We start from the raw sequence: 20,948 nt of genomic DNA on the forward strand, positions 1-20,948 counted from the left end.
CATTCTCATCTCAAGACAAAGAAAGGTAAACTTTGTGAAAACTTTAGGACAATCTCTAGCATATAAACAGAGTTATTTTGACTGAGGAGCTGGAGCTGCCTTAAAGAAGTTTCTTATTCCTTGCCTGAGGGCCTGAGCCACGAGCTTTCTCCCGTCCCTTTGGAGGAACAATGGGCAGTACCATTGTGCTAACATGAATGAAAGTACCTGAGCTCCATCTCAGTCTTCACAGAGAGACCTTATATAAGGGGGTCACCTCCATTTTGTAAAAAACAAGATTAGGAACTTAAGTCACATTGAGGGTAGGTAACTTCATCCAGAGGGACAGAGCTGAGTTTGAACCTGGAACCCTAGGACCTCCGGCACTTGTGCTTAAACCACGGTGCTGTGGCCACCCACGTGATGCTGTTGTCTGGTGGGTATTAAACCACAGGGCTAATTCCTGCCTCATCTGCCCCACTAGCAACCTAGATGTCAAAAAAAAGGAGAGTCTCAGGATTAGTCTAGGTTGTTAGGCTGACTCAGGACCTTTTGCGAAGTTTTACTCTGTGAACTAGAGTTTAAACTTGTACACTCAGACTAGTATAGCTCTGAAGTGTGTTTTTCCTTCTTGAACCAATCTAAGACAAAGAGGAATCAGAGTTACTAATAAACATCAAGAGAGAATTGGTATCTTTTTTATAAAAATAAAAAAAACTAAGAAAATCGATAATCAACATGAAGTCTCAAAATATTTGATATTTCTTTTAAAGAAAAAATAATATTTACCTGTGCATGCAATTTTTGCATGCTTCATGAAAAAGCTTATTTCGGGCTGAAAGAAAAAAATCACTCAAAATGAAGCCAATTTTAATTTATTTTAACACACACATTTAAGTAAGCTACTATTAAAGGAGTAAAGCCACCACACACATAAAACACTGTATCTACTTAAGTGTATATAAATGTATGTTTTGATCTTTTTCTTTTCTCATATATTCAGAAAATGTTTCTGTAGTCCTGGCTTATTTGGCCCTGGCATCCTCTCCCACTTATCCACCTACCATGCTATGTTCCCTGTGTGCCTTGATTCTGGATCCATCCCAGTTGTGACAGCTAGCTCTTTAAATATGGACGTTAGCAATATCAGTGAGCCCAACATTCCCCATTCTTCCACGGGTGCACCAAGAGAATAGAAATGAGCCCAAACTATGTAAGTTGGTGGGGGAACACACATCTCCAGAACCTTATTTGTTCAGCTTTGAGAATAACACCAGGTCCCAACCTCCAGTGGCTCCCCACTGCCCACACCAGCGTAAAAGCCAAACTCCTCAGCCTGATATTTGAGGCGACCTCCCTCCCTCTCATTCTCATTGCCTTCCAGTCCACCCATGAACCTCTCAAACAAGGCTCCAGATCACCACTGAAAATGCTCATTTAGAAGAAGTTCAGTGATTTTTCAAAGGTTAATTGGTCTACTCTTAATTATCCATGCAACTAGTACGAGTTGTTACAGTTGCTACAAGGGGCCTGCAGCCTTCACTTCCTGGCCCCATGCTCTGATGTTTGCCAAAATTGGGTCTTTGCCTTGTATCCTGCACACCATGCAGCCCCTATGAAGCTGCCTGCCACCAGAGCCCTTCTCCTTGGGCCTGAGCTTTCCCCCAGTCTCCTGAAACCTCCCAAGTCATAAGTGGTCAGGCTGCAAATGAAGTTGTCCCAAACCACAGCACCTGCCTCCCTCCTTGATTTATCATGTTACTGTGTTCCTCCCATCAGACTACACTCTACTCTTCCCTGCCCAAACCCAATCTACATCTGTGACTCCCTCTGGCACAAGGCCCCTTCCACCTGGCTGTCTCCAGAGGCCCTGTCTCCACATCCCTCAGAGGCTTCCAGTGTCCTTCTTGTCATCAGATCCTTGTATGCCTTGCGCAGAGTGTAGAGAGTTATGCTCAGCAATCCCAAGGGTTAAAGGTGGTATAGGAATGAACTGGAATGGTAATCTGGTATGTGTCAGAACTTTGTAAAATGCTAGACAGACATAAGGTCCCGATATTCCTGATTCTGAAACCTCCCTTCCCCGTTGCCTGATGCTTCTGAGTCTACATTCTGTCCTGGAAGTCTCATCTCCTCTCAGGGACCAGCTCAAGGCCCTGCTACTACTCACACGGTGCATCGAGGCCCCTACGAATTCCTAGAGCCCTCGCTGTTGGCATTGCTCTCAGTGACAGCTCATCAGACCCTCCTTGGTGAGCCAAACCCAGAAAACCTGATTCTGCTGCTGAAAAGTTGTATGATATTGACCCCGTTTGCCAGTCTGTAAAAGGAAGGGGCTAGACAAGGCCTCTGGGCCTTTCAGTTCTGAGATTTTATGTGTGTAGACTTTTTCCTTCTTATCTAAACTTTATGTTTTGCCTCTTTTTTTTTTTTTAAGAAAGAGAGGGAGGAGGACAGGTAAGGGAGAGGGAGAGAGAGAACCTTAGGCAGGTTCCATGCCCAGTGCGGGGCCCAATACAGGGCTCAATCTCACAACCCTGAGATCATGACCTGAGCCAAAATCAAGAGTCAGATGCTTAACTAACTGACCCAGGTGTCCCTAAACTTTATGCTTTTAATTCCCATCACAACTTAGAGCATAGTGCTAGGCACACAGAGACCCAATAAATGTATTTCTGGATTGGTAACTGAATAACAGGTTTGTCTACTGGTATGGTAAAGTGATTTTTCACTTTTTTTTTCTTAAGTTTATTTTTATTTTTTCATTATTTTATTTTATTGTTTTCATCATAAGTGTAGTCTTTAATCCCATCATCTATTTCACCCATCCCCCCACCCACCTCCCCTCTGGTAACCATAGATTTGCACTCTATAGTTAAGAGTCTGTTTCTTGGTTTGTCTCTTTTTTTTTTCTTTGCTTGTTTGTTTTGTTTCTTAAATTCCACATATGAGTGAAATCATATGGTATTTGTCTTCTTCTGACTTACTTCCCTTGGCATTATACTCTCTAGCTCTATCCATGTTGTTGCAAATGGCAAGATTTCATTCATTTTTACAGCTGAATAATATTCCATTGTATATACATATACCACGTCTTCTTTATCCATTCACCTATGATGGATACTTGGGCTGCTTCCAGGTTTGGCTATCATAAATAATGTTGCAATAAACATAGGGATGCGTGTACCCTTTGAATTAGTGTTTTTGAATTTATTGGATAAATACCCAGTAGTACAATTACTGGATTGTAGGGTAGTTCTATTTTTGATTTTTTGAGGAACATCCATCCCGTTTTCCAGTTTGCATTCCCACCAACAATGCACGAGGGTTCCTTTCTCTCCACATCCTTGCCAACACTTGTTTCTTGTGTTTTTGATTTTAGTCATTCTGACAGGGGTAAGGTGATATTTTGTAGTTTTGATTTGCATTTCCCTAATGAGTGATGTTAAGCATCTTTTCATGTGTCTGTTGGCCATCTGTATGTCTTCTTTAGAGAAACGTCTGTTCATGTCTTCTGCCCGCTTTTTATTGGATCATATGTTTTGGGGGTGTTGAGTTTTATCAGTTCTTTATATATTTCACTCTGGACACTCCTAAGTTTATATTTTCTTTCCCCATCTCATAGCAACTGGATTATTTCCTGGCAGAAATTTAGTTAGAATATTAAAGTGTAGCCAAAGGCCAGGGACCGAAACCTCCATATTCTACAAATGCAGATTCCCAGGCACCAAACCTAGAGATTCTGACTCCACAGGTCAGGTGGAAATCTGTAACAAGCCCCTCAAGTGATTCTGAAGCTATAGCCCTGAGTCACCCTTTGAGAAACATTAAGAAGTAAGGATTTTTAGGACAATGCAGAGAGTAAAAATTTGTTTCTGGTGGCAACAAGTGATGTTTTCTTTCTTTGTGGAGAAAGACTGGGGGGTGTCCTTGAGAGATGGAGCCTGGAAGGCAGAGGAGTGCCCACCACTGGTTTCTGTCTGTGGCAGGTTGAACCTCCGGCAGTGCGGGAGCTGGAACGGCCCACGCTGCTGGACTCGCACATAGCCTCCATAGCTACTCCGTTCATGACCTTATTGTGCCAACACGAGGGTGGCCAAGGGCCAAGACTGGCTGAGGATAACTGGAAGAGTCATGCTGTTTGATTAGTTGATTAATGCCTATTCTATGGGAGATGCTTTCTGCTGGGCATTAACGTAGGTTACAAAGATGTTCACACTCCATGCCCACTATCTTGGTCCACTAGTCACATGCGTCTTTCCCACATACCTTCATCCCCAATCTTCCAATGTTTTCTTTTCATGTCCCTGAGCAGCTGGCCAAGCTATTCACCATTGCCCACAAGCCTCTGTGCATCCTTGCCTTGGGCCATTACTCTTTTTTCACAAAGGAGATGACTTGATGTACTGCCTGATTCTATCCTTAGGAGGATACTTTTCACTGCAATCCCTGAGGGTCCCCTAATTGAGGCTACACTACAGTAACTGTTCATTTTTGTCTCGCACCTACATACCAACTGACCTGTCCATGAACCAAACAGCCTTTTTCCTCCTGTCAGTTAGTTATAGGAGCCCTCCATGTCATCTGTGGAGGGCTGACTCCAGGATGGCCCCATGATCCCTACCTCCAGGTGTTCACTGTCTTGGGTAATCCCCTTCCCTTCAGTGTAGGCAAGTCCTGTGACTTGCTTCTATCAGTGGAGTATGGCAAAGATGATGGGGTGCACATGAGTAGGTGTACTTGATACACTATATAAGATTGTAACACCCATCTTGCAAGGACACTCCCTGTGCCTGTTTGCTGTAAAGAAGCAAGTGGCCATGTTACAAGCTACCACGTGGAAAGGGACATGTGACAAGAGCTGAAGGGGGTCTCTGGCTAACAGCCAACAAGAAGCTAAACCCCTCAGTGTGGCAGTCTGCAAGGAAGTGGCTTCTGATAATAATCACATGAGGCTGGAAGTGAATCTCTCCCCAGTTGATGCTCAGACAATATCACAGCCTTGATTACAATGCTCAGATAGTATCAATGCCTTGATTACAGCTTTGTGAAAACCCAAGGAAAAGGACCCATCTAAGTTATGCCCCAAGTGCTGACCCACAAAAACTGTGAAATAATAAATATGTGTTGTTTTAAGCTGCTAAACTTGTAGTAATATTGTTATGCAGCAGTAGAAAACTAACACAAAGCCAGAAATGTCAGCTGAGAGAGGCACTGGTACAGAATGGTAGGCGACATGGGAGCTTGGGCCACTTGCTCATGCAGGTCCCCGTGCACTGCTGTTCCCAGGGTTACCACTTCCATTTTGTGATGGAATGCTGCTGGTTCCTCCCAACCTTGGTGAATTTGACAGAACCCAGCTCCTGGTGGGTAAATCTGGACATCTGGTCACTTAATGTCCCCTAGTTAGATGCTTAATCTATTCACCAGGGCTCAGTAGCACATGGGGATCTCTTTTCCAAATGATTCTCTGCTGCAGATGGCATAGATCTGCATCAAGACCCCAGGGCTTTATGTTGTGCTTCTACTCTTTTCCACACGGCATCTTTTCTCACCACAGATAACTCTAATACCAGAGAGTCTACCTGGTTGTACTGCCCACTGATTGCACTGCCCAAGCAGCAGTGATGCTTGCACGTCAGCCTGGATCTGCTGGCAGTTTTCCTTGTCACTAAGTACTAAGTGAGAGCAGTACTTCTAAATATGGAATATGCTGCCTCCAGAAACCAAAAGGACTGCCAGGCATTGTGCTTTCTTCTTAGTTGTGTGAGATAATAATTTGTCCTAATTTGGTGGGAATGGGAGAATACGTCCCAGCTTACACCAAACCACTGGATCCCTAAGAACTTCCCTGATGTGATGGTCCCCTGAATCACATTTAGCCTCTTTTCTGTCCTCTGGCTTGCATGTCTTACCCAGTCCTCCAGTATATTTGCCACTTCTTGCTCACCTGATCATTAATATAATACATGAATGTGTTTTTTTGCAGAATGTCCAGATGGTCCAGGTCCTTAAGACTATATTCTAGGAAAGGGCAGATTTAACATAGCTCAAAGGCAACATTGTGAATGTATACTTGTCCTGTCCCATGTGAATGTGAACTACGCTGATCATCCTTCCTAATGAGGATTGAAAAGAATACATTTATGAGATTGATGGCCGTATACTCTGTGTCCAAAGCCATTTTAATGTGATCTAGCAAAGATACCGTATCTGGCTCATAGCTGCAGTTGGGAGACTACTACTTGGTTGAGTTCATGGTAACCCACTGTTATCCTCCAGGATACACTTAGTGTTTGTAGGGGACATACTGTGTTAATGGAATGGGCCTATGATGAGGACCAGCATTCCTGCCTACTTCAGCTGTTTCAGGGTAGCACTAATATCTGCCATATCCCTTCATATGGTATTGTTTTCGATTTACTATCTTGGCTGGGAAGGGTAGAATGGTTTCAGGTGGATTCAACTTGGCATTCTCCACTATGATAGCCCTTATCCCACAGGCCAAGGAACCAATGTGGGTTCTGCCAATACCTAAGCATGCCCATTCCATTATTCCTTTGGGAACGAGGGAAATTACCAGCAGATGAGCGTGTGGAGTAGGTGAACCTACCATGAGCCAGACCTGAGTCAGAACTCCATTTATCCTATCCTTTATCCACCCCACTCCCAAGAGGGGAGTTACGAAGATGCTTTGGGCCCCTAGATATCTCAACTCAGACCATGTATCCAACAGTCCTTGAAAGGTTTTGTATTCCTCTTCCTTCAGTGTATAGTTATATGAATAAAAGTCTTTGGAGAAGGACTAAGGAAAACATTACCTCTTTTTTTTTTGCCATGGTGTTTGCAGGGTTCTTTTTTGTGAGCTTCTCTGTCAGTCAATGGGATTTGGGTTGGAAAACCAGTTCAGGTCTGGAAACTGAGAGAGTGATCAAGACTTTTTATTGTCGTGGCTGTATTGTCGTGGGAGGTCAGCCTCCTGATCATCCATCTTGGATTTATTTTGGTTCTGTAGATTGAGCAATACTCTCATTTGCTGTTCATCTATCATGTCTCTCAGGATGCTATGCTGTATTAATCACCTCCCTAGCTGTGAGTCAGACCTCTTTGACTGCCTCTGACATTGCCACTCATGATAACAATTATACCTGGCTTACTTTTGAGAGTTAAGTATTGCCGTCTGGCTTCTGTTTTGGAATTCTGTTGTCCCCATCAAAAAACCCTGCTCCATCCTAACATCTCCTACCAGTGGCCTTGGCCTATGGAGGGCAGCCCTCCACTGCTTAACAATACTGGAGCCCCCCTCATTAGCACATCCCTTGTCACTTCGGACAAGAACACCGTATCCTAAGAACAGAGGAGGCTAGTAGCTTTTTGGCCTTACGTAGTATATCCCAGTCAAGTGTCTGATTTCTTCCCCCAGTGCTTGCCACTGCAGGGCATTTCTACTTAGTGTGGGTCACTGCTTTCTCCAAGTTTCCAAGGGACAACCAAATACTATCACCTGAACACTTTGCCAGTATATTATATCCCACATCACAGGTTTCTCTTTTTCCATCCAGCACAGTACCATATATGCTCTCCTACTTGTCAGTCAGTTTGTGTTAACCAGTCCTGCAGCTCCTTCAGCATGTAGTCCTTTTCTACCACTAGCCAGCCCAGCGTTTCTTCGTCCTCACTATAGCTCTGGTGGTCGGGAGTGGAGAGTGGGGTACACCGTTGAGGGGTAAGGAGATATATGTGTTGTGTTAGAAGGCAGAAACCTCTGCATCATCAAGCTTATACATATATCCACAAGAGAAAAGCATCAGCCTTTAACAGGGAAGAATGGGCTACTTCTGTTATCAAACAGCATTTAAAGAAGTATGGAAATTTAAGATTTTCAAATGCATCAACCCAGATGACCCTATTTCAAGTCTCAGCATCCCATTTTTTTTCCAATGAGGACCTTGACCTTGGTGTCATAAGCTTTGTTAAAAGAGAAATGAATAAACATGTAAAATTAACAATGAATATCATGTTGAGATTATACCAAACAAAATTTATAGCCATTCATTTAGAGAAGACCCAGCTCACTCTTATGGGCTAGGGTAAAGGCGTGCAGCAAAGGCAGCATTTATTAGTATTTTTTAAGATTTTATTTATTTATTTGACAGAGAGAGAGAGCACAAGCCGGGGGGGGGGGGGGGACGACAGGCAGAGGGAGAGGGAGAAGCAGGCTCCCCGCTGAGCAAGAAGCCCCATGCAGGGGCTCCATCCCAGCACCCCGGGATCATGACCAGAGCGAAGACAGACGCCCCAGCAAAGGTAGCATTTAAAAAGGGTCAGATTTCAGTTAGATTTAAGAAAATTTCAGAACTAAGATAAGAAATGGGTAAAGATAAAAAGGGAGTCCTCAGACTTGCCTGGAGCCCACAGGGCATGTATCATGGTGGGGTTAAACATTATTATCAATCTTTTAATTTGTCTTGAGTGGTCTGCACCACCAGATTTCTGGGCAGAGTTCTGGGATTAGAAAATGACTATTATCCGCATGCCGAGGTGCTCCCTCTCACCAACGGCCAGTTAGTAATAGAGGTATAAGCCATATGCGTTCAAAAGGGCAAAGACATCGTCTTCAGACGTCTCTAGCTTTAAAGCACAGTTTGCCATGCGACGACGAAGCTGGAGGAAGAGGACAGGATAATCAGGGTGCCCTCTTCTGGCGAGGGGCCGACTCCACCCTCTCCATTCCCCATCTTTCTTTGGGGTGAAGCAGGTTTTTAGCCGCTGTGTCGCCGCAGAAAAGTCTGTGAGACGCCCCAGGGCCACCAATGACGTCCACAGTACGGTACAGTGTCTGCACACTCGTGCCTAAAAAGAGAGCCAGCCTCCTGAAGCCCTTCGGGGACAGCGGGTACAGAAGAGCACGCCCCCCCCACGTATGGAAGCAGCCGCAGACCCCGCCCCGCCCACGTTCGCTGAGCATGCCGGGTCCACCGCCCCAGCCGCTCCTCCGCGTCTGTCGCGCTCAATCTTCCTTGTCCCGCGGCCTCCAGTCGGAGGAATGCACGACAACAGGTGGAACTCTATTTACACCTCGTTAGTCATTCTCGCTCCAGTGGAGGTGTCCCTAAAGCCCGTCTCACCTGTGCAAATAAAACGGGGCACGAGTTAGCGGCTCCGTGGACCAGGAGCGCGCGCGACGAGCCGGAAGTGACGCGCGCCGTGCCCGCGTATTCCCGCCCTGCCCTTCGCCTGCCGCTCGGTGGCGGGAACTGGGGCGACCGTGCTGACGGCGGTGAGTGTTAAGTGTCACCCGGTGTGGTGGCTCGGGGCTTCCTAAGCCTGATAGTCTCACACCTGGGAACGGAGCTAGGACTTTGCGACCACCTCGCCCTTTCCCTATCCCGGAAGCCCCGGGGGCGAGCCGGCGGCGTCCACCCTCCGGAGACGAGAGGCTGAAAGGCCCAGGCAGTGCCCGGGAGTACGGGGAGCTGGGGATAACAGGTGACCAGCCCGAGAAATTGTGAGGGTAGCCTTCGTTTTCCTCAGCTCCTGCGCCCTTAATGCCGCTGCTATGTCTTCCTCTTCCGCACTGGTTCGCGCAGTGGTAGCTCCGTACAGCATCTTTCAGAGCCCTGCTTTGAGCTGTAGTACTGTTTAGTAATTACTGCATGTGGCAGGGATGGAGTAATCCAGTAACGTTAAAAAGCTTGGCTGTTTACAGTTATTAGCCATTTGTTTACTGAGTATTCAAATGCCAAGCACGGAAGTACGTGTACACAGAAGTATGCTTTTTCTCTGTGTTCTTTTTTTTTTTTTTAATTAAAGTGAGGTCTAATTGACATACAGTATTAGTTTCAGGTGTACAACAGTGATTAGACGTTTGTGAAATTATTGAGTATATACCCTATGCTGTACATTACATCCCATGACTTATTTATTTTATAACTGGAAGTTGGTACTTCTTAACCCCCTTCGTCCTTTTTGCCCCCTCCCTTCTGACAAGCACTAGTCTGTTCTATGTATCTATGAGTCTGGGTTTTTGTTTGCTTTGTTTTTTAGATTCCACATGTAAATGAAATCATGCAGTGTTTGTCTTTCTGACTTGCCTATATTAGTATAATACTTGCAAGGTCCATCCATGTTGCCACAAGTGGCAAGATTTTATTCTTTTTTATGGCTGAGTAACATTACATGTGTGTATCACATCTTTATCCATTCATCCATTGATGAACACTTAGATTGTTTCCATAAGTTGGGTGTTGCAAATAGTGCTGCATTGAACATAGGGGTGCATATATCTTTTTGAATTAGTGATTTTAGGTTGTTGGTTTTTTTTTTTTTCCAGATGGATACCCAATACTGGAATTGCTGGATCATACAGTAGCTCTATTTTTAATATTTTGAGGAAACTCCATTTTGAGGAAACTGTTATCATACTGTCTGCATCAGTTTACATTCCCACCAACAGAGCATGTGGGCTTTCACAATTCTTTTATTTAACTTTTATTTATTTATTCTTTTATTAACTGCCTTACTGAATAGGCCTTAACTCCTTTTATAGCAGGGGAGGCTGAGTCTTATAAATGGTAATTCAGTCACCAAATATTATGGAACATCTATCGTGCGCCACTTACTGCTTTAGGCACTGGGCAAAAGCAGGGAAAAAGGAGAATTGCCACTGATGCTGGGGATTTTTAGGCAAGTTAATGATACTTTTCTATCCTTAAAACAGCCTTCTGCTGCCTAGAAGAAAGTTTACCTGAATGTTAATAGTCGTTACCTTCTGGGTAAGATTTTGTATGACTTTTTAAAACAACTCATACTTTTCTGCTTTGTTTTGGTTTCTTCAGATGAGCATGTTATTAGCAAAAGAGCGGTTTCCATTTTAACAACACAGTCCCCGGCCCAACCCTCCCCACAAAATAGGCTCTGAAGGCAGTCATTGGCTCTACCAGTAAAACAGGCCCTTGAATGGAGCTCTAGGCCCAGGAAAAGAAATGAAAGTTCTCATTTGTGGTCCCAGCACTCCTCATTGCTAAGTCCATTCCAGGGTCTGAGCTAGAGCTAGGTCCATGACTGGAATGGAAGAGACTGTAGATGCCCATGCACAGTTTGGCCACTAATGACATCATATTTGTCAAAAAGTGAGGAACTCTTAAAATTTTTTCAGTCATAAGATTTATCTTTGATCTGTAACTCTCACTATAAATAGATTCTAAGTTCCTTAAGCACTTTGGCCTCTTTAATTGTCCCTGTAGCTCTCAGTACAATACATTTAGGGGATGCTAGGTCGTGAGGCGATGTCCTTTATTTAGTAAGTAATTATTGGAGTATTTTGCACAAGGTTAAGTGTGCTAGGTGTGCTTTCCCACTTTCTCGTAATTTCAAAAGAACTTTTCTGTTTTGCATCTGGTCAGGGTGAAGTAACCATGCAGGCTTTTCTAAAAGGCACATCTGTCAGTACTAAACCGTCACTGAAGGATCGAGGAGTAGCTGCCACAGCTGGAAGCAGTGGAGAGAACAAGAAAACCAAACCTGTTCCATGGGTGGAAAAATAGTAAGAATGCTTATATTTTTCTTGACATAGTTAATAAATTACTTCTCTAACCAGTTTTAGTCACTTTTTTGTTGTTGTTATTGTTGTTGTTGTTGTTACTTAAGAGGGGGATGATTTGCTTTGTTTAGATGTCCTTGAAAATCACCCAAATATGTAAGTCCTAGAACCTTGCAACCGAAGGTACCTTCAGATGATCTAGTTTAATTGCTTTATAGATGAACTGAGGTCTTTCCTATAACTCAGGTCTATGGTTTTAGGGATTGAGATACAGCAAGAGAAAACAGAATTTCTAGAATGTGGCCATAAGCTCTTGGTCAGGAGTTCTACATAAATCCAAATAATCTGTTCCCGAACCTTTGATTACGGATAGGTGGAAATCATTGAGTTTTTGCTTATATGTTTTTGGCAAAGACAACACTTGAAGTGGCACTTCAATTTCAATCAGCTAAGTGATATTATGACAAGTAGTTGTAACCCCTGTTGTAGGCTCAATTATTATCAAAAGCTTGCGGATTACTTACAGGTCAAATAAGACACTCATATGTTTTGTTTGGCACTAACAGTGATTTTTAAAATGGGAAATTTCACATAAAAATCTGGATTTTTAATTAAATAAATTATACAAAGGGAAAAAAATCTAGCTTTTCAGCTTCTCAAGAGAATAGGCAGAACTAGATGCAGGTTCTCATTTGACAATAGTTAGTTGGACTTGAGTACTGCTTCTCATTCTGGAAAGGTCATATGTTCCTCATTTCACCGTAGTTCCTTCTGTTTTCTCTTGCCTTATACTCTGCCTTCTTTTACTCTTGTTTTCTCCCTGGCCCCTGCAGGTATTTGAATATGAAACTCTAGCTTATAACTTATGCTGGTTTCCCTAGAAAACATTATCTGACCTAAAATTCCTACCTGGCATTGACCTTATTAATTAGAAATGTATAAATCAAAGAAGGGCTAGCTAATTAAGCACAATGCCTAATCTTAGGGTTAGGAGTATAACTTTGTTCCAGCTTCTCTTAAAATCACCAGTTAATGATGTAAGATGAAAATTATATGTTATTATACTTCATCTTGGTTAAACTTGTTATTTAGTTAGCTCTCAATCAAGTGACTGGTTAGGCGTTTTTTGTGCAGTTAGGTGATGGATGAAATTGGTATTAGTCAATTAACTATATTAACCAAAATAGTTGTCTGTCCTGAGGTTATTAAATAGTTCTTCCTTTTCAGCTTAAGTGCATGATCTTGTCAAAATATATTACTTTGTGGGCAAGTGTTCACTTTAAATTTTTAACCAGTTGACATTTGTGGTGTAATAAGATCTTTTTGCTTGATTTTTGTAAGCATTATAGATGTAAACTGCATCTATAAAGGGAAAAATGACTTCACTCCTTCAGTATGTATTAGCTTAAGGTAAATACAAGTGAGGTTTCCACCTACTTCCAATTATGAAAGTTTCCCATTTTATTACCAATATTTGAGTATTATCATTGATATTTTAGCAAAAGGAACACTTAAGACATTTCTGTGGCTACTGTAATATACTAAATAATCTCTTTGGGTTCTTTTCCAGTCGCCCAAAATGTGTGGATGAAGTTGCTTTCCAGGAAGAAGTAGTTGCAGTGCTGAAAAAGTCTTTAGAAGGTGCTGATGTGAGTAGCAGATGATATTTCATGTCATTGGGAGATTTAAGATATAAATTTTTTTTAATTAAGATTTAATTGTTTTCATTCTTTTCCTTCCTTTCATAACCTCCTGCCCCCCTTAAATACTAGCTGTATATTAGTTCAAATATTTATTGAGCATCTCCTATCTTATGGCATTGTTACGTAGTACTTAAGTAGAGACCACTGAACAAGACATACTGGGTCCCTTTCCTCATGAGCTTTGATTTTGGTGGGGAGACACAGAGAATAATCATGGAAGCCAAATAAATAAGAGAATAATAGATAATAATATGCACTATAAAGAAGAGTCAGAGATTCTTTGAAAGTATAATTGCTCACCTAATGTTAGGATTTGGTTTGAACTACAATACAAAAAATGAGTATTTAATTCTGCTTATAGCATTGTGTCTTCTGTCCATATGTGGGATAAAAAAAATTCTTCAATGACTTGCATTTTAGATGATTCAGAGACAAGATAACCCCATAAGAAGAATTAGCAGTTTAAAATTGTGTATGATGAAGTGCTTTAAGAGCTCAGTGAAAGAAGGGGAAAAGTTGCAGATGAAAGTGGATTTTTGCTTTATTCCCCAGGAAGATTTGCTTCCTTCCTTTCAACCTGGCTACTTTGAATTAGAGTTTCTTTTGGCTTTTGCTGCCATTATTCACTTCCTGGAATTACACTATAATAGTATATATTTTGAAAGAAGTTATATTGCCCAGTCACTGAGCCGCCGCCGAGGACTCAGCAGCCTCCCCCTTGAGCCCCCTCGCTTCCCGACGCTCCGTCCCCCCCGCCCGCCTTCTCCCGCCGCCGCCTTCCGCAGGCCGTTTCCACCGAGGAAAAGGAATCGTATCGTATGTCCGCTATCCAGAACCTCCACTCTTTCGACCCCTTTGCTGATGCAAGTAAGGGTGATGATCTGCTTCCTGCTGGCACTGAGGATTATATCCATTTAAGAATTCAACAGAGAAACGGCAGGAAGACCCTTACTAGTGTCCAAGGGATCGCTGATGATTACGATAAAAAGAAACTAGTGAAGGCGTTTAAGAAGAAATTTGCCTGCAATGGTACTGTGATTGAGCATCCAGAATATGGAGAAGTAATTCAGCTACAGGGTGACCAGCGCAAGAACATATGCCAGTTCCTGGTAGAGGTTGGACTGGCTAAGGACGACCAGCTGAAGGTTCATGGGTTTTAAGTGCTTTTGGCTCACTGAAGCTTAAGTGAGGATTTCCTTGCAATGAGTAGAATTTCCCTTCTGTCCCTTGTCACAAGTTTAAAAACCTCACAGCTTGTATAATGTAACCATTTGGGGTCTGCTTTTAACTTGGACTAGTGTAACTCCTTCATGCAATAAACTGAAAAGAGCCATGCTGTCTAGTCTTGAAGTCCCTCATTTAAACAGAGGTCAAGCAGTAGGCGCCTGGCAGTGTCCGGCCTGAAACCAAGCAGTAATGTGATGTTTCGGTCCAGCACAGAGCCCCAAGATCACAGATGGCTGTGTCTGGCCAGAAGCTCCTTGGCTCTCCCTCTTCAGAGTTCCCTGCCCTAAGAGAATGTCACCACCTGAACAGCCCACGGTGAAGCTGAGAGGACAGGATGGGATAAGACCGCAACCGCAGTTGTGCTGCTACAGGGAGTCACTGGTAGTCAAAGAAAGATCCCTGGTGTCTCCAACCTGACCAGGTGGGCGGAGCTTCAAGCGGCCACCTTCCCTCTAGTGAGGCGTGATAGGACATCTGACTTGCCACCAAGGTCTTTTTGACCAGACCTGTCCTAGCTAATCGATGTCCAAACACCAGAATGTGAGGCCAGCCTTCATAGGAGTTAAACTTTTGACAAGGGAACAAACTTCAAACTGATATATCAGTCATGTAGCTAGCTGTAGAGCTTGCAACTTCCTAGCAACAGCTGCCCAATGCCATGTGAAGTAACAGACTGGTTTTGGTTTATTTTTTCCTTCAGTTTTAATGTTATGTAATGTATTTAAACCCTTATTTAAATAAAACTTGTTTTCAGAAAAAAAAAAAAAAAAGAAGTTATATTTATCAAACTATTTAAAATCTTTTTCTCTGCCAATTTTTGTTTTGATTTGATCCAAATACCTTTACCTTTTAATTTTATAATACACAGTTTTAATTGTATAGTAATAATTACACAGATTGCAGGACAAGATATATTTTAATTGGCCATATTCTCAACTCTTGAGGCAAATGTAGTGGGATTATGACCCAGTTCTTGACTTTATACCATCTATCTTACAAGGCTGAATTAAGAACTTCCTCTTTTAAAACACTTATTTAATATCTTATGTTTCTTTTCAGACTAAGTTTTGTAAAACTTAAAGATGAAGGAATTTTTTAAATTCTACAGAGTAAAGAAAAATCATTCATTCTTTCATTTACTCTGGTATATGTGCTGCCAAAGTGAGCACTCCTTCATTTACATTAAAAGATTTTAAAGTAGAATTACAGGTTTTAAAGTAGAATTACAATAGATGATTTTCAGAAATCAGTTTTAAGAACTAATATTCTGCATACAGTTCTTGTGTACACCATATATATCACTGTTATGTAATGTAAGGTTTAATAATTTAACCGTGTTTTAAGGAAGTTAAGTTATTGTATGTGATAGTTACATGGATGAATTATTACAAATATTGAGGTATGCATGGATCAAAATAATAGTTAAAGATGAAAAAACCTAGGAATTTTAATATAATTCACATACCCAAATTGACTAGCCCAAAGCTACCAGAAGGAAGGAAATAATAAAGATTAGAGTAGAAATAAGTGAAATAGAGACTAAGAAGAAATAATAGAAAAGATCAGTGAAACCAAGAGCTGCTTCTTTGAGGGGCGCCCGGGTGGCTCAGGTGGTTAAGCTCAGTTGGTTAACTGTCTGCCTTCAGCTCAGGTCATGATCCCTGGGTCCTGGGATCGAGCTTCACATCGGGCTCCGCATCGGGCTCCTGGCTCAGCGGGGAGCCTGCTTCTCCTCCTCCCCACCTCCCCGCTCGTGCTCTCTCTCTCTCGCTCGCTCTCTCAAATAAATAAAATATTAAAAAAAAAAAAAGCTGGTTCTTTGAAAAGATAAACAAAATTGATAGACCTTTAGCCAGACTCCTCAAGAAAAAGAGAGGACTCAAAATCAGAAATGAAGGAAGAGAAATAGCAAATGACACCACAGAAATACAAAGAATTATAAGAGAATATTATGGAAAAGCATATACCAACAAATTGGACAACCTAGAAAAAATGGATAAATATTCCTAGAAACTTACAATCTTTCAAAACTGAATCAGGAAGAAACAGAAAAATTTGAATAGACTGATTACTAGTAATGAAATTGAATCGGTAATCAAAAAATTCCCAGCAGACTAAAGCCCAGGACCAGATGGCTTCACAAGTGAATTCAACTAAACATTTAAAGAAGAGTTAATACCTATTCTTCTCAAGCTATTCCAAAAAATAGAAGAGGAAGGAAAACTTCCAAATTCATTCCATGAGGACAACATTACCTTGATACCAAAACCAGTCAAAAAGCTTAGGAGGTTCTTTGGTGTTTGTTTTTAAGTAGCAAAACTCATAGCCTATATCTTAAGCTGTATGCTACCAATGTAATAGTCTTCAGTTAATATATTTATCTGTACATTGGCTTATTGTACACATGTTGAGTACTATACAAGATGCTGAGAATACAGATATGACTAAATAAGGTTCTTGACCTTAAGCTTACCATCTAGTGAGGTAGACATATTTTACAATTAAACCAAAACACTAAATAAAGAACAATAATTGTAAATTGTTGTATATAAATAATTGCAAGTTGAATTAAGTGCAACAAAGACTGATGAGAGAGTAACAGAGGAGTTCCACTTTAGATTGGGTGGTCAGGGAAGGCTTCTGACTTGTAATGTAGTAGAAGTTGGCGAAGCAGGAAAAAAGCAGTCAGACCCTAGCTGGGGGACGGGATAGGCCATAAGTGCTTAGTTGTTGGAATTCATTGTAAATTGGAGCCTGGAAAGGTGAGCAGATCATGGACGTTCATAAATACAGGTTGGTTTTTGTTCGTCTGGTTTTGTTTTTCTAGGTGGAGTATGAAGCCAGTGAATAGTTTTAAGTAGCAAGCAGAGGGGCATCTGATTTGGGTGAAGAATGGATGGGAAGGTTGAGGGTTAGGCAAGAATGGAAGCAAATAAACTGCTTCCTAGTTTCCCATGTGCAGTGATTTCTGTACGTGAAAGGACATACTGAAGAGTGTAGTTTTATGACAGAGCTCATTAGAATTTAGTACATTTATCAATCTGTACCACAGATTAGTTGCCTGCTTGATAGAAGCCAAGCCAGTGAGATTTAAGGTATAAAAGAAGATAATTAGTGATTTAGTCTTACCCATTCTTCCTCTAATTAATTCTTCCTGATATATGTGGGCATCCCTACAGGGTATATAATCATGGAGTAGAGTACTGCCAGGCACTTAGTAAACTTTTTTCCCCACCACTACTCTAGGAACATCAGCTCATCCAGAGCCCTGATAAGTCTTTTTCATTCCTTTTTCCTCTGTATTAGCCAAATTGAAGGTCTCATTTGGTCTCTTTCCCCCTTGAAGCAATGGACATCTTTATAAAATACAAAATCTTTCTTACAAAATATAAAATCTTGCCCAATCCTGAGCAGAGGGGTGGGATAGGGAACTGACAGAAGCCTGAGATTCCCTTCAGAAAAAAGAGGTTTCGAGGCGCCTGGCTGGCTTAATCGGTGGAGCTTTGCACTCTTGATCTCAGGGTTATGAGTTCAAGCCCCATGTTGGGTATAGAGATTACTTAAAAATAAAATCTTTTTCAAAAAGAAAGGTATCTAATGCCTGCTTTGAAAACTCACCTAGGTATATTGGGTATAAAACAGTCATAAATATTGATTCAGCTTAAGATATTAGACATTTTGGGGGAAAGTATAGTATGTGAAAAAGCAGGATTCACAACTACTAATAGTGTGATACTGGTTATATTAAGAAATATTTGTATTCAGATATGTGCCCTATTAAGGAAGTTGTTGCACTCTTCCATAGACATTTTCAGTCATCATTTTCATCTATTTGTACCAGAATACAACTTTAAAAAAATAAAATTTAACTTCTGCAGCTCCCTAATCTCTTGTTTTATGGGCCACCTGGAACTGGAAAAACATCCACCATTTTGGCAGCAGCTAGGGAGCTTTTTGGGTAAGTTGAAATCTTTTTTTTAAAGACTTGACACCAAAAATCTCTGCTTTTCTTTAACTAAAAATTTGTATTTGGTTTCTTTGTAAGGTTATTATTTCTGTATTTTTTATTAATTCAGTGGGCCTGTTTCCAGTTCCTCCCCTCCAATAAGTAAGCTTGCCTACATCTTTTGTAATCTTCATTCTGAACCTTATTCAAATATTTGATGTACTACAACATAGGAAGCCTTATGATTTTTGTCATCACTAACTTTTTCATTTTGATTTTGGAGCCCAAGGGACCCATCCTATCTTTATTCATGCCAATACTTTCATCACTCTCTTAATGGTGGTTGTGTTCACACATCTGTGTCCTTGTGTGATAGGATCTGCTGTGTCTCATGCTAATGACCCCACACCACTCCTTCTAGAGTTCTTTCTTGCTCTGGCCTTTCCAGACCCTGCCTCTGGAGTGGCTAGGCCAGCTCCTTGACCTCAAGTATCTTGAGTGTGAGCAGAGTATGTAGTAGTTGATGCAGAATTCCAGGTACACCAGAAGACCTCTGTGAGCCACTTTCTTAGATTCTTCTTCAGGATTGACTGTCTTGGCTTATCAGCCATTGTAGAGGAGCCTTTTACCTAGAGTTAAAAGATATATATCAGCCCAGGTATGATATCCCTAAAACATGCACCAATAGCAAAGTCTGTCTTAATCACTTCTCGGCCTTTTGGCTAAGATCAAGTGTACCAAAGGCTATCTTGAATTTATCCAGAACTTTTATATCAGGCATATATATGGTGAAAGGGTACATCTGAAATCCTGTTACATGTGAAAATAATCAGATACCTCTGAAACCACCAAATATGTACAGATAATTAGTTATGTTGAAATGTGAAGAAAAAAGGGGAAGGTGCTGTGAATCTAATATTTTATTTGACAGCAATTTTTGTTTCTCAAGGAAATTATAAAAGAGCTTTTTTGATTATTCCACAACTCAGATCCAACCTGATGAACCAGCCTTAGCAATGTAGTCATAATGAAACCCAAGTAGTTTATTAATAGTTTTTTGAGAGTAGGTCAGTCCAAATTATATAATTTTTAAAATATCCTGTTAAAAATAATGTTTGTCCTTTAGAACTAAATTTAATTATGAATTCCACATTTCATAGTATATGTGGTTTTAAAATGGAAAATACATGCACAGAGCTTTATGAATGTGCCCATAGAAAAATGCTTAGAAGGTTATCATACTGTTTAGGAAAACTAAAGACAAAACTAAGTCCCAGTTCTTGTTTTTTTAATTAAAAAATAAATACATGTATAGTAAAGTTTTCAAAAACAAAGACTTGGCAGGGTGTGCCAGTTATTTTAATTTTCTTTTGATTTCTCAGATGACCCTATGGTGAGCTATTTTTAATAAATTTTTTTTTTAAACTCAAAAAAAAAATCCTATTCATGTTTTAATCCAGTAATAGTCCTTATAGCAAGCTACCTTATGGAAATAATTGAAAATATGCTGTGTTGCGGCATTATTTAAAATTGTACCATATTTAAAACTATCTAAATATCTAACAATAGAAGAATAAATTAAGTAAATGATGGTACAATCATAGGATAGAATGTCATATAGTTATTAAAATGGTATTTACAGTGGTTCTGATGACATGGCAAGATGTTTATGATACAATCTTAAGTGGAAAATTGATTTAAAATTTTATTAATTATGTGATACCATCTACCTGTTTTTTAAACTGCATGTCTCTACAAAATAAAAAATACAAAAGTGATTGCATGCCTTCTATCTAGTACTTACTAGGTGGATTTTAAACTACAGAATGTGCAATTGTTAAAATGTGGTTTAAACCTCAGTTACTTATATGCTCTTATTTTTCATATTTGTTTCATTTTGACATAGGCCTGAACTTTTTCGATTAAGAGTTCTTGAGTTAAATGCATCCGATGAACGTGGAATACAAGTAGTTAGAGAAAAAGTGAAGAATTTTGCTCAATTAACTGTGTCAGGAAGTCGTTCAGAGTAAGTAAAGCTCACTTTTCCTTCTTCATACCATGTCATTGCATTTGTTGAAAATACGTTTCTGCCACATGTCCAACTCCTTTTTCATGTTAGATCATATATTTTTTTATTTTATTTTTTTAAGGAATCTCTACAAGCAACATGGGGCTCGAACTTACAACCCCAAGATTAAGAGTTGCTTGCTCTACTGACTGAGCCAGCCAGGTGTCCCTTTATCTAAATTATTTAAACCCAGAAATGACCTTTCCATTATAATACCTAATTTTAAATTGTTTAGCTGTCAAGGGTTTTGAACTTATGTTTTGTCTAAGGAGTATTTATTAATCAAATTTGGTAGTTTGGTGGTACACCTGATTTTTGTTATTGTGTTATGAAAAAAAAGTTCTGTCAGATATCTTAAGCTTCAGTGTATATTTCCTAATTAGGGTGATCATATAAGTTATTGTCCAAACTGAGACACTTTTAGAGTAAAAGAGGAAGTATTATTAATAATTTAAATAGGACTGCTCTGAGTTAAACAAGGAT

At 40.6% G+C, this 20,948-nt stretch overlaps 1 protein-coding gene and 1 pseudogene across 7 annotated transcripts in view; both read left to right on the top strand.

Annotated features, from left to right (window-relative positions):
• Positions 1 to 20,948, top strand: part of RFC4 (replication factor C subunit 4) — a 25,520-nt gene continuing 4,572 nt past the window's right edge. Inside the window, exons 1-7 of one of the 6 annotated variants that reach the window (XM_078068167.1) lie at positions 9,219 to 9,259; positions 10,313 to 10,440; positions 10,700 to 10,754; positions 11,385 to 11,524; positions 13,092 to 13,170; positions 18,330 to 18,409; positions 20,304 to 20,423. In XM_078068167.1, coding sequence (XP_077924293.1) covers positions 10,731 to 10,754; positions 11,385 to 11,524; positions 13,092 to 13,170; positions 18,330 to 18,409; positions 20,304 to 20,423 — 443 coding nt within the window. In that variant the 5' untranslated portion in view covers positions 9,219 to 9,259; positions 10,313 to 10,440; positions 10,700 to 10,730. The other 5 variants (XM_036066684.2, XM_036066681.2, XM_036066686.2 and 2 more) reach the window with 5 other exon arrangements.
• LOC118519300 (eukaryotic translation initiation factor 1 pseudogene) lies at positions 13,092 to 15,224 on the top strand (annotated as a pseudogene). The gene is made up of 2 exons (XR_013446118.1): positions 13,092 to 13,170; positions 13,777 to 15,224. The product of XR_013446118.1 is annotated as a eukaryotic translation initiation factor 1 pseudogene (transcript).

This window comes from Halichoerus grypus, chromosome 1 (assembly GCF_964656455.1).
Source record: "Halichoerus grypus chromosome 1, mHalGry1.hap1.1, whole genome shotgun sequence".
NCBI classification, from domain to species: domain Eukaryota; kingdom Metazoa; phylum Chordata; class Mammalia; order Carnivora; family Phocidae; genus Halichoerus; species Halichoerus grypus.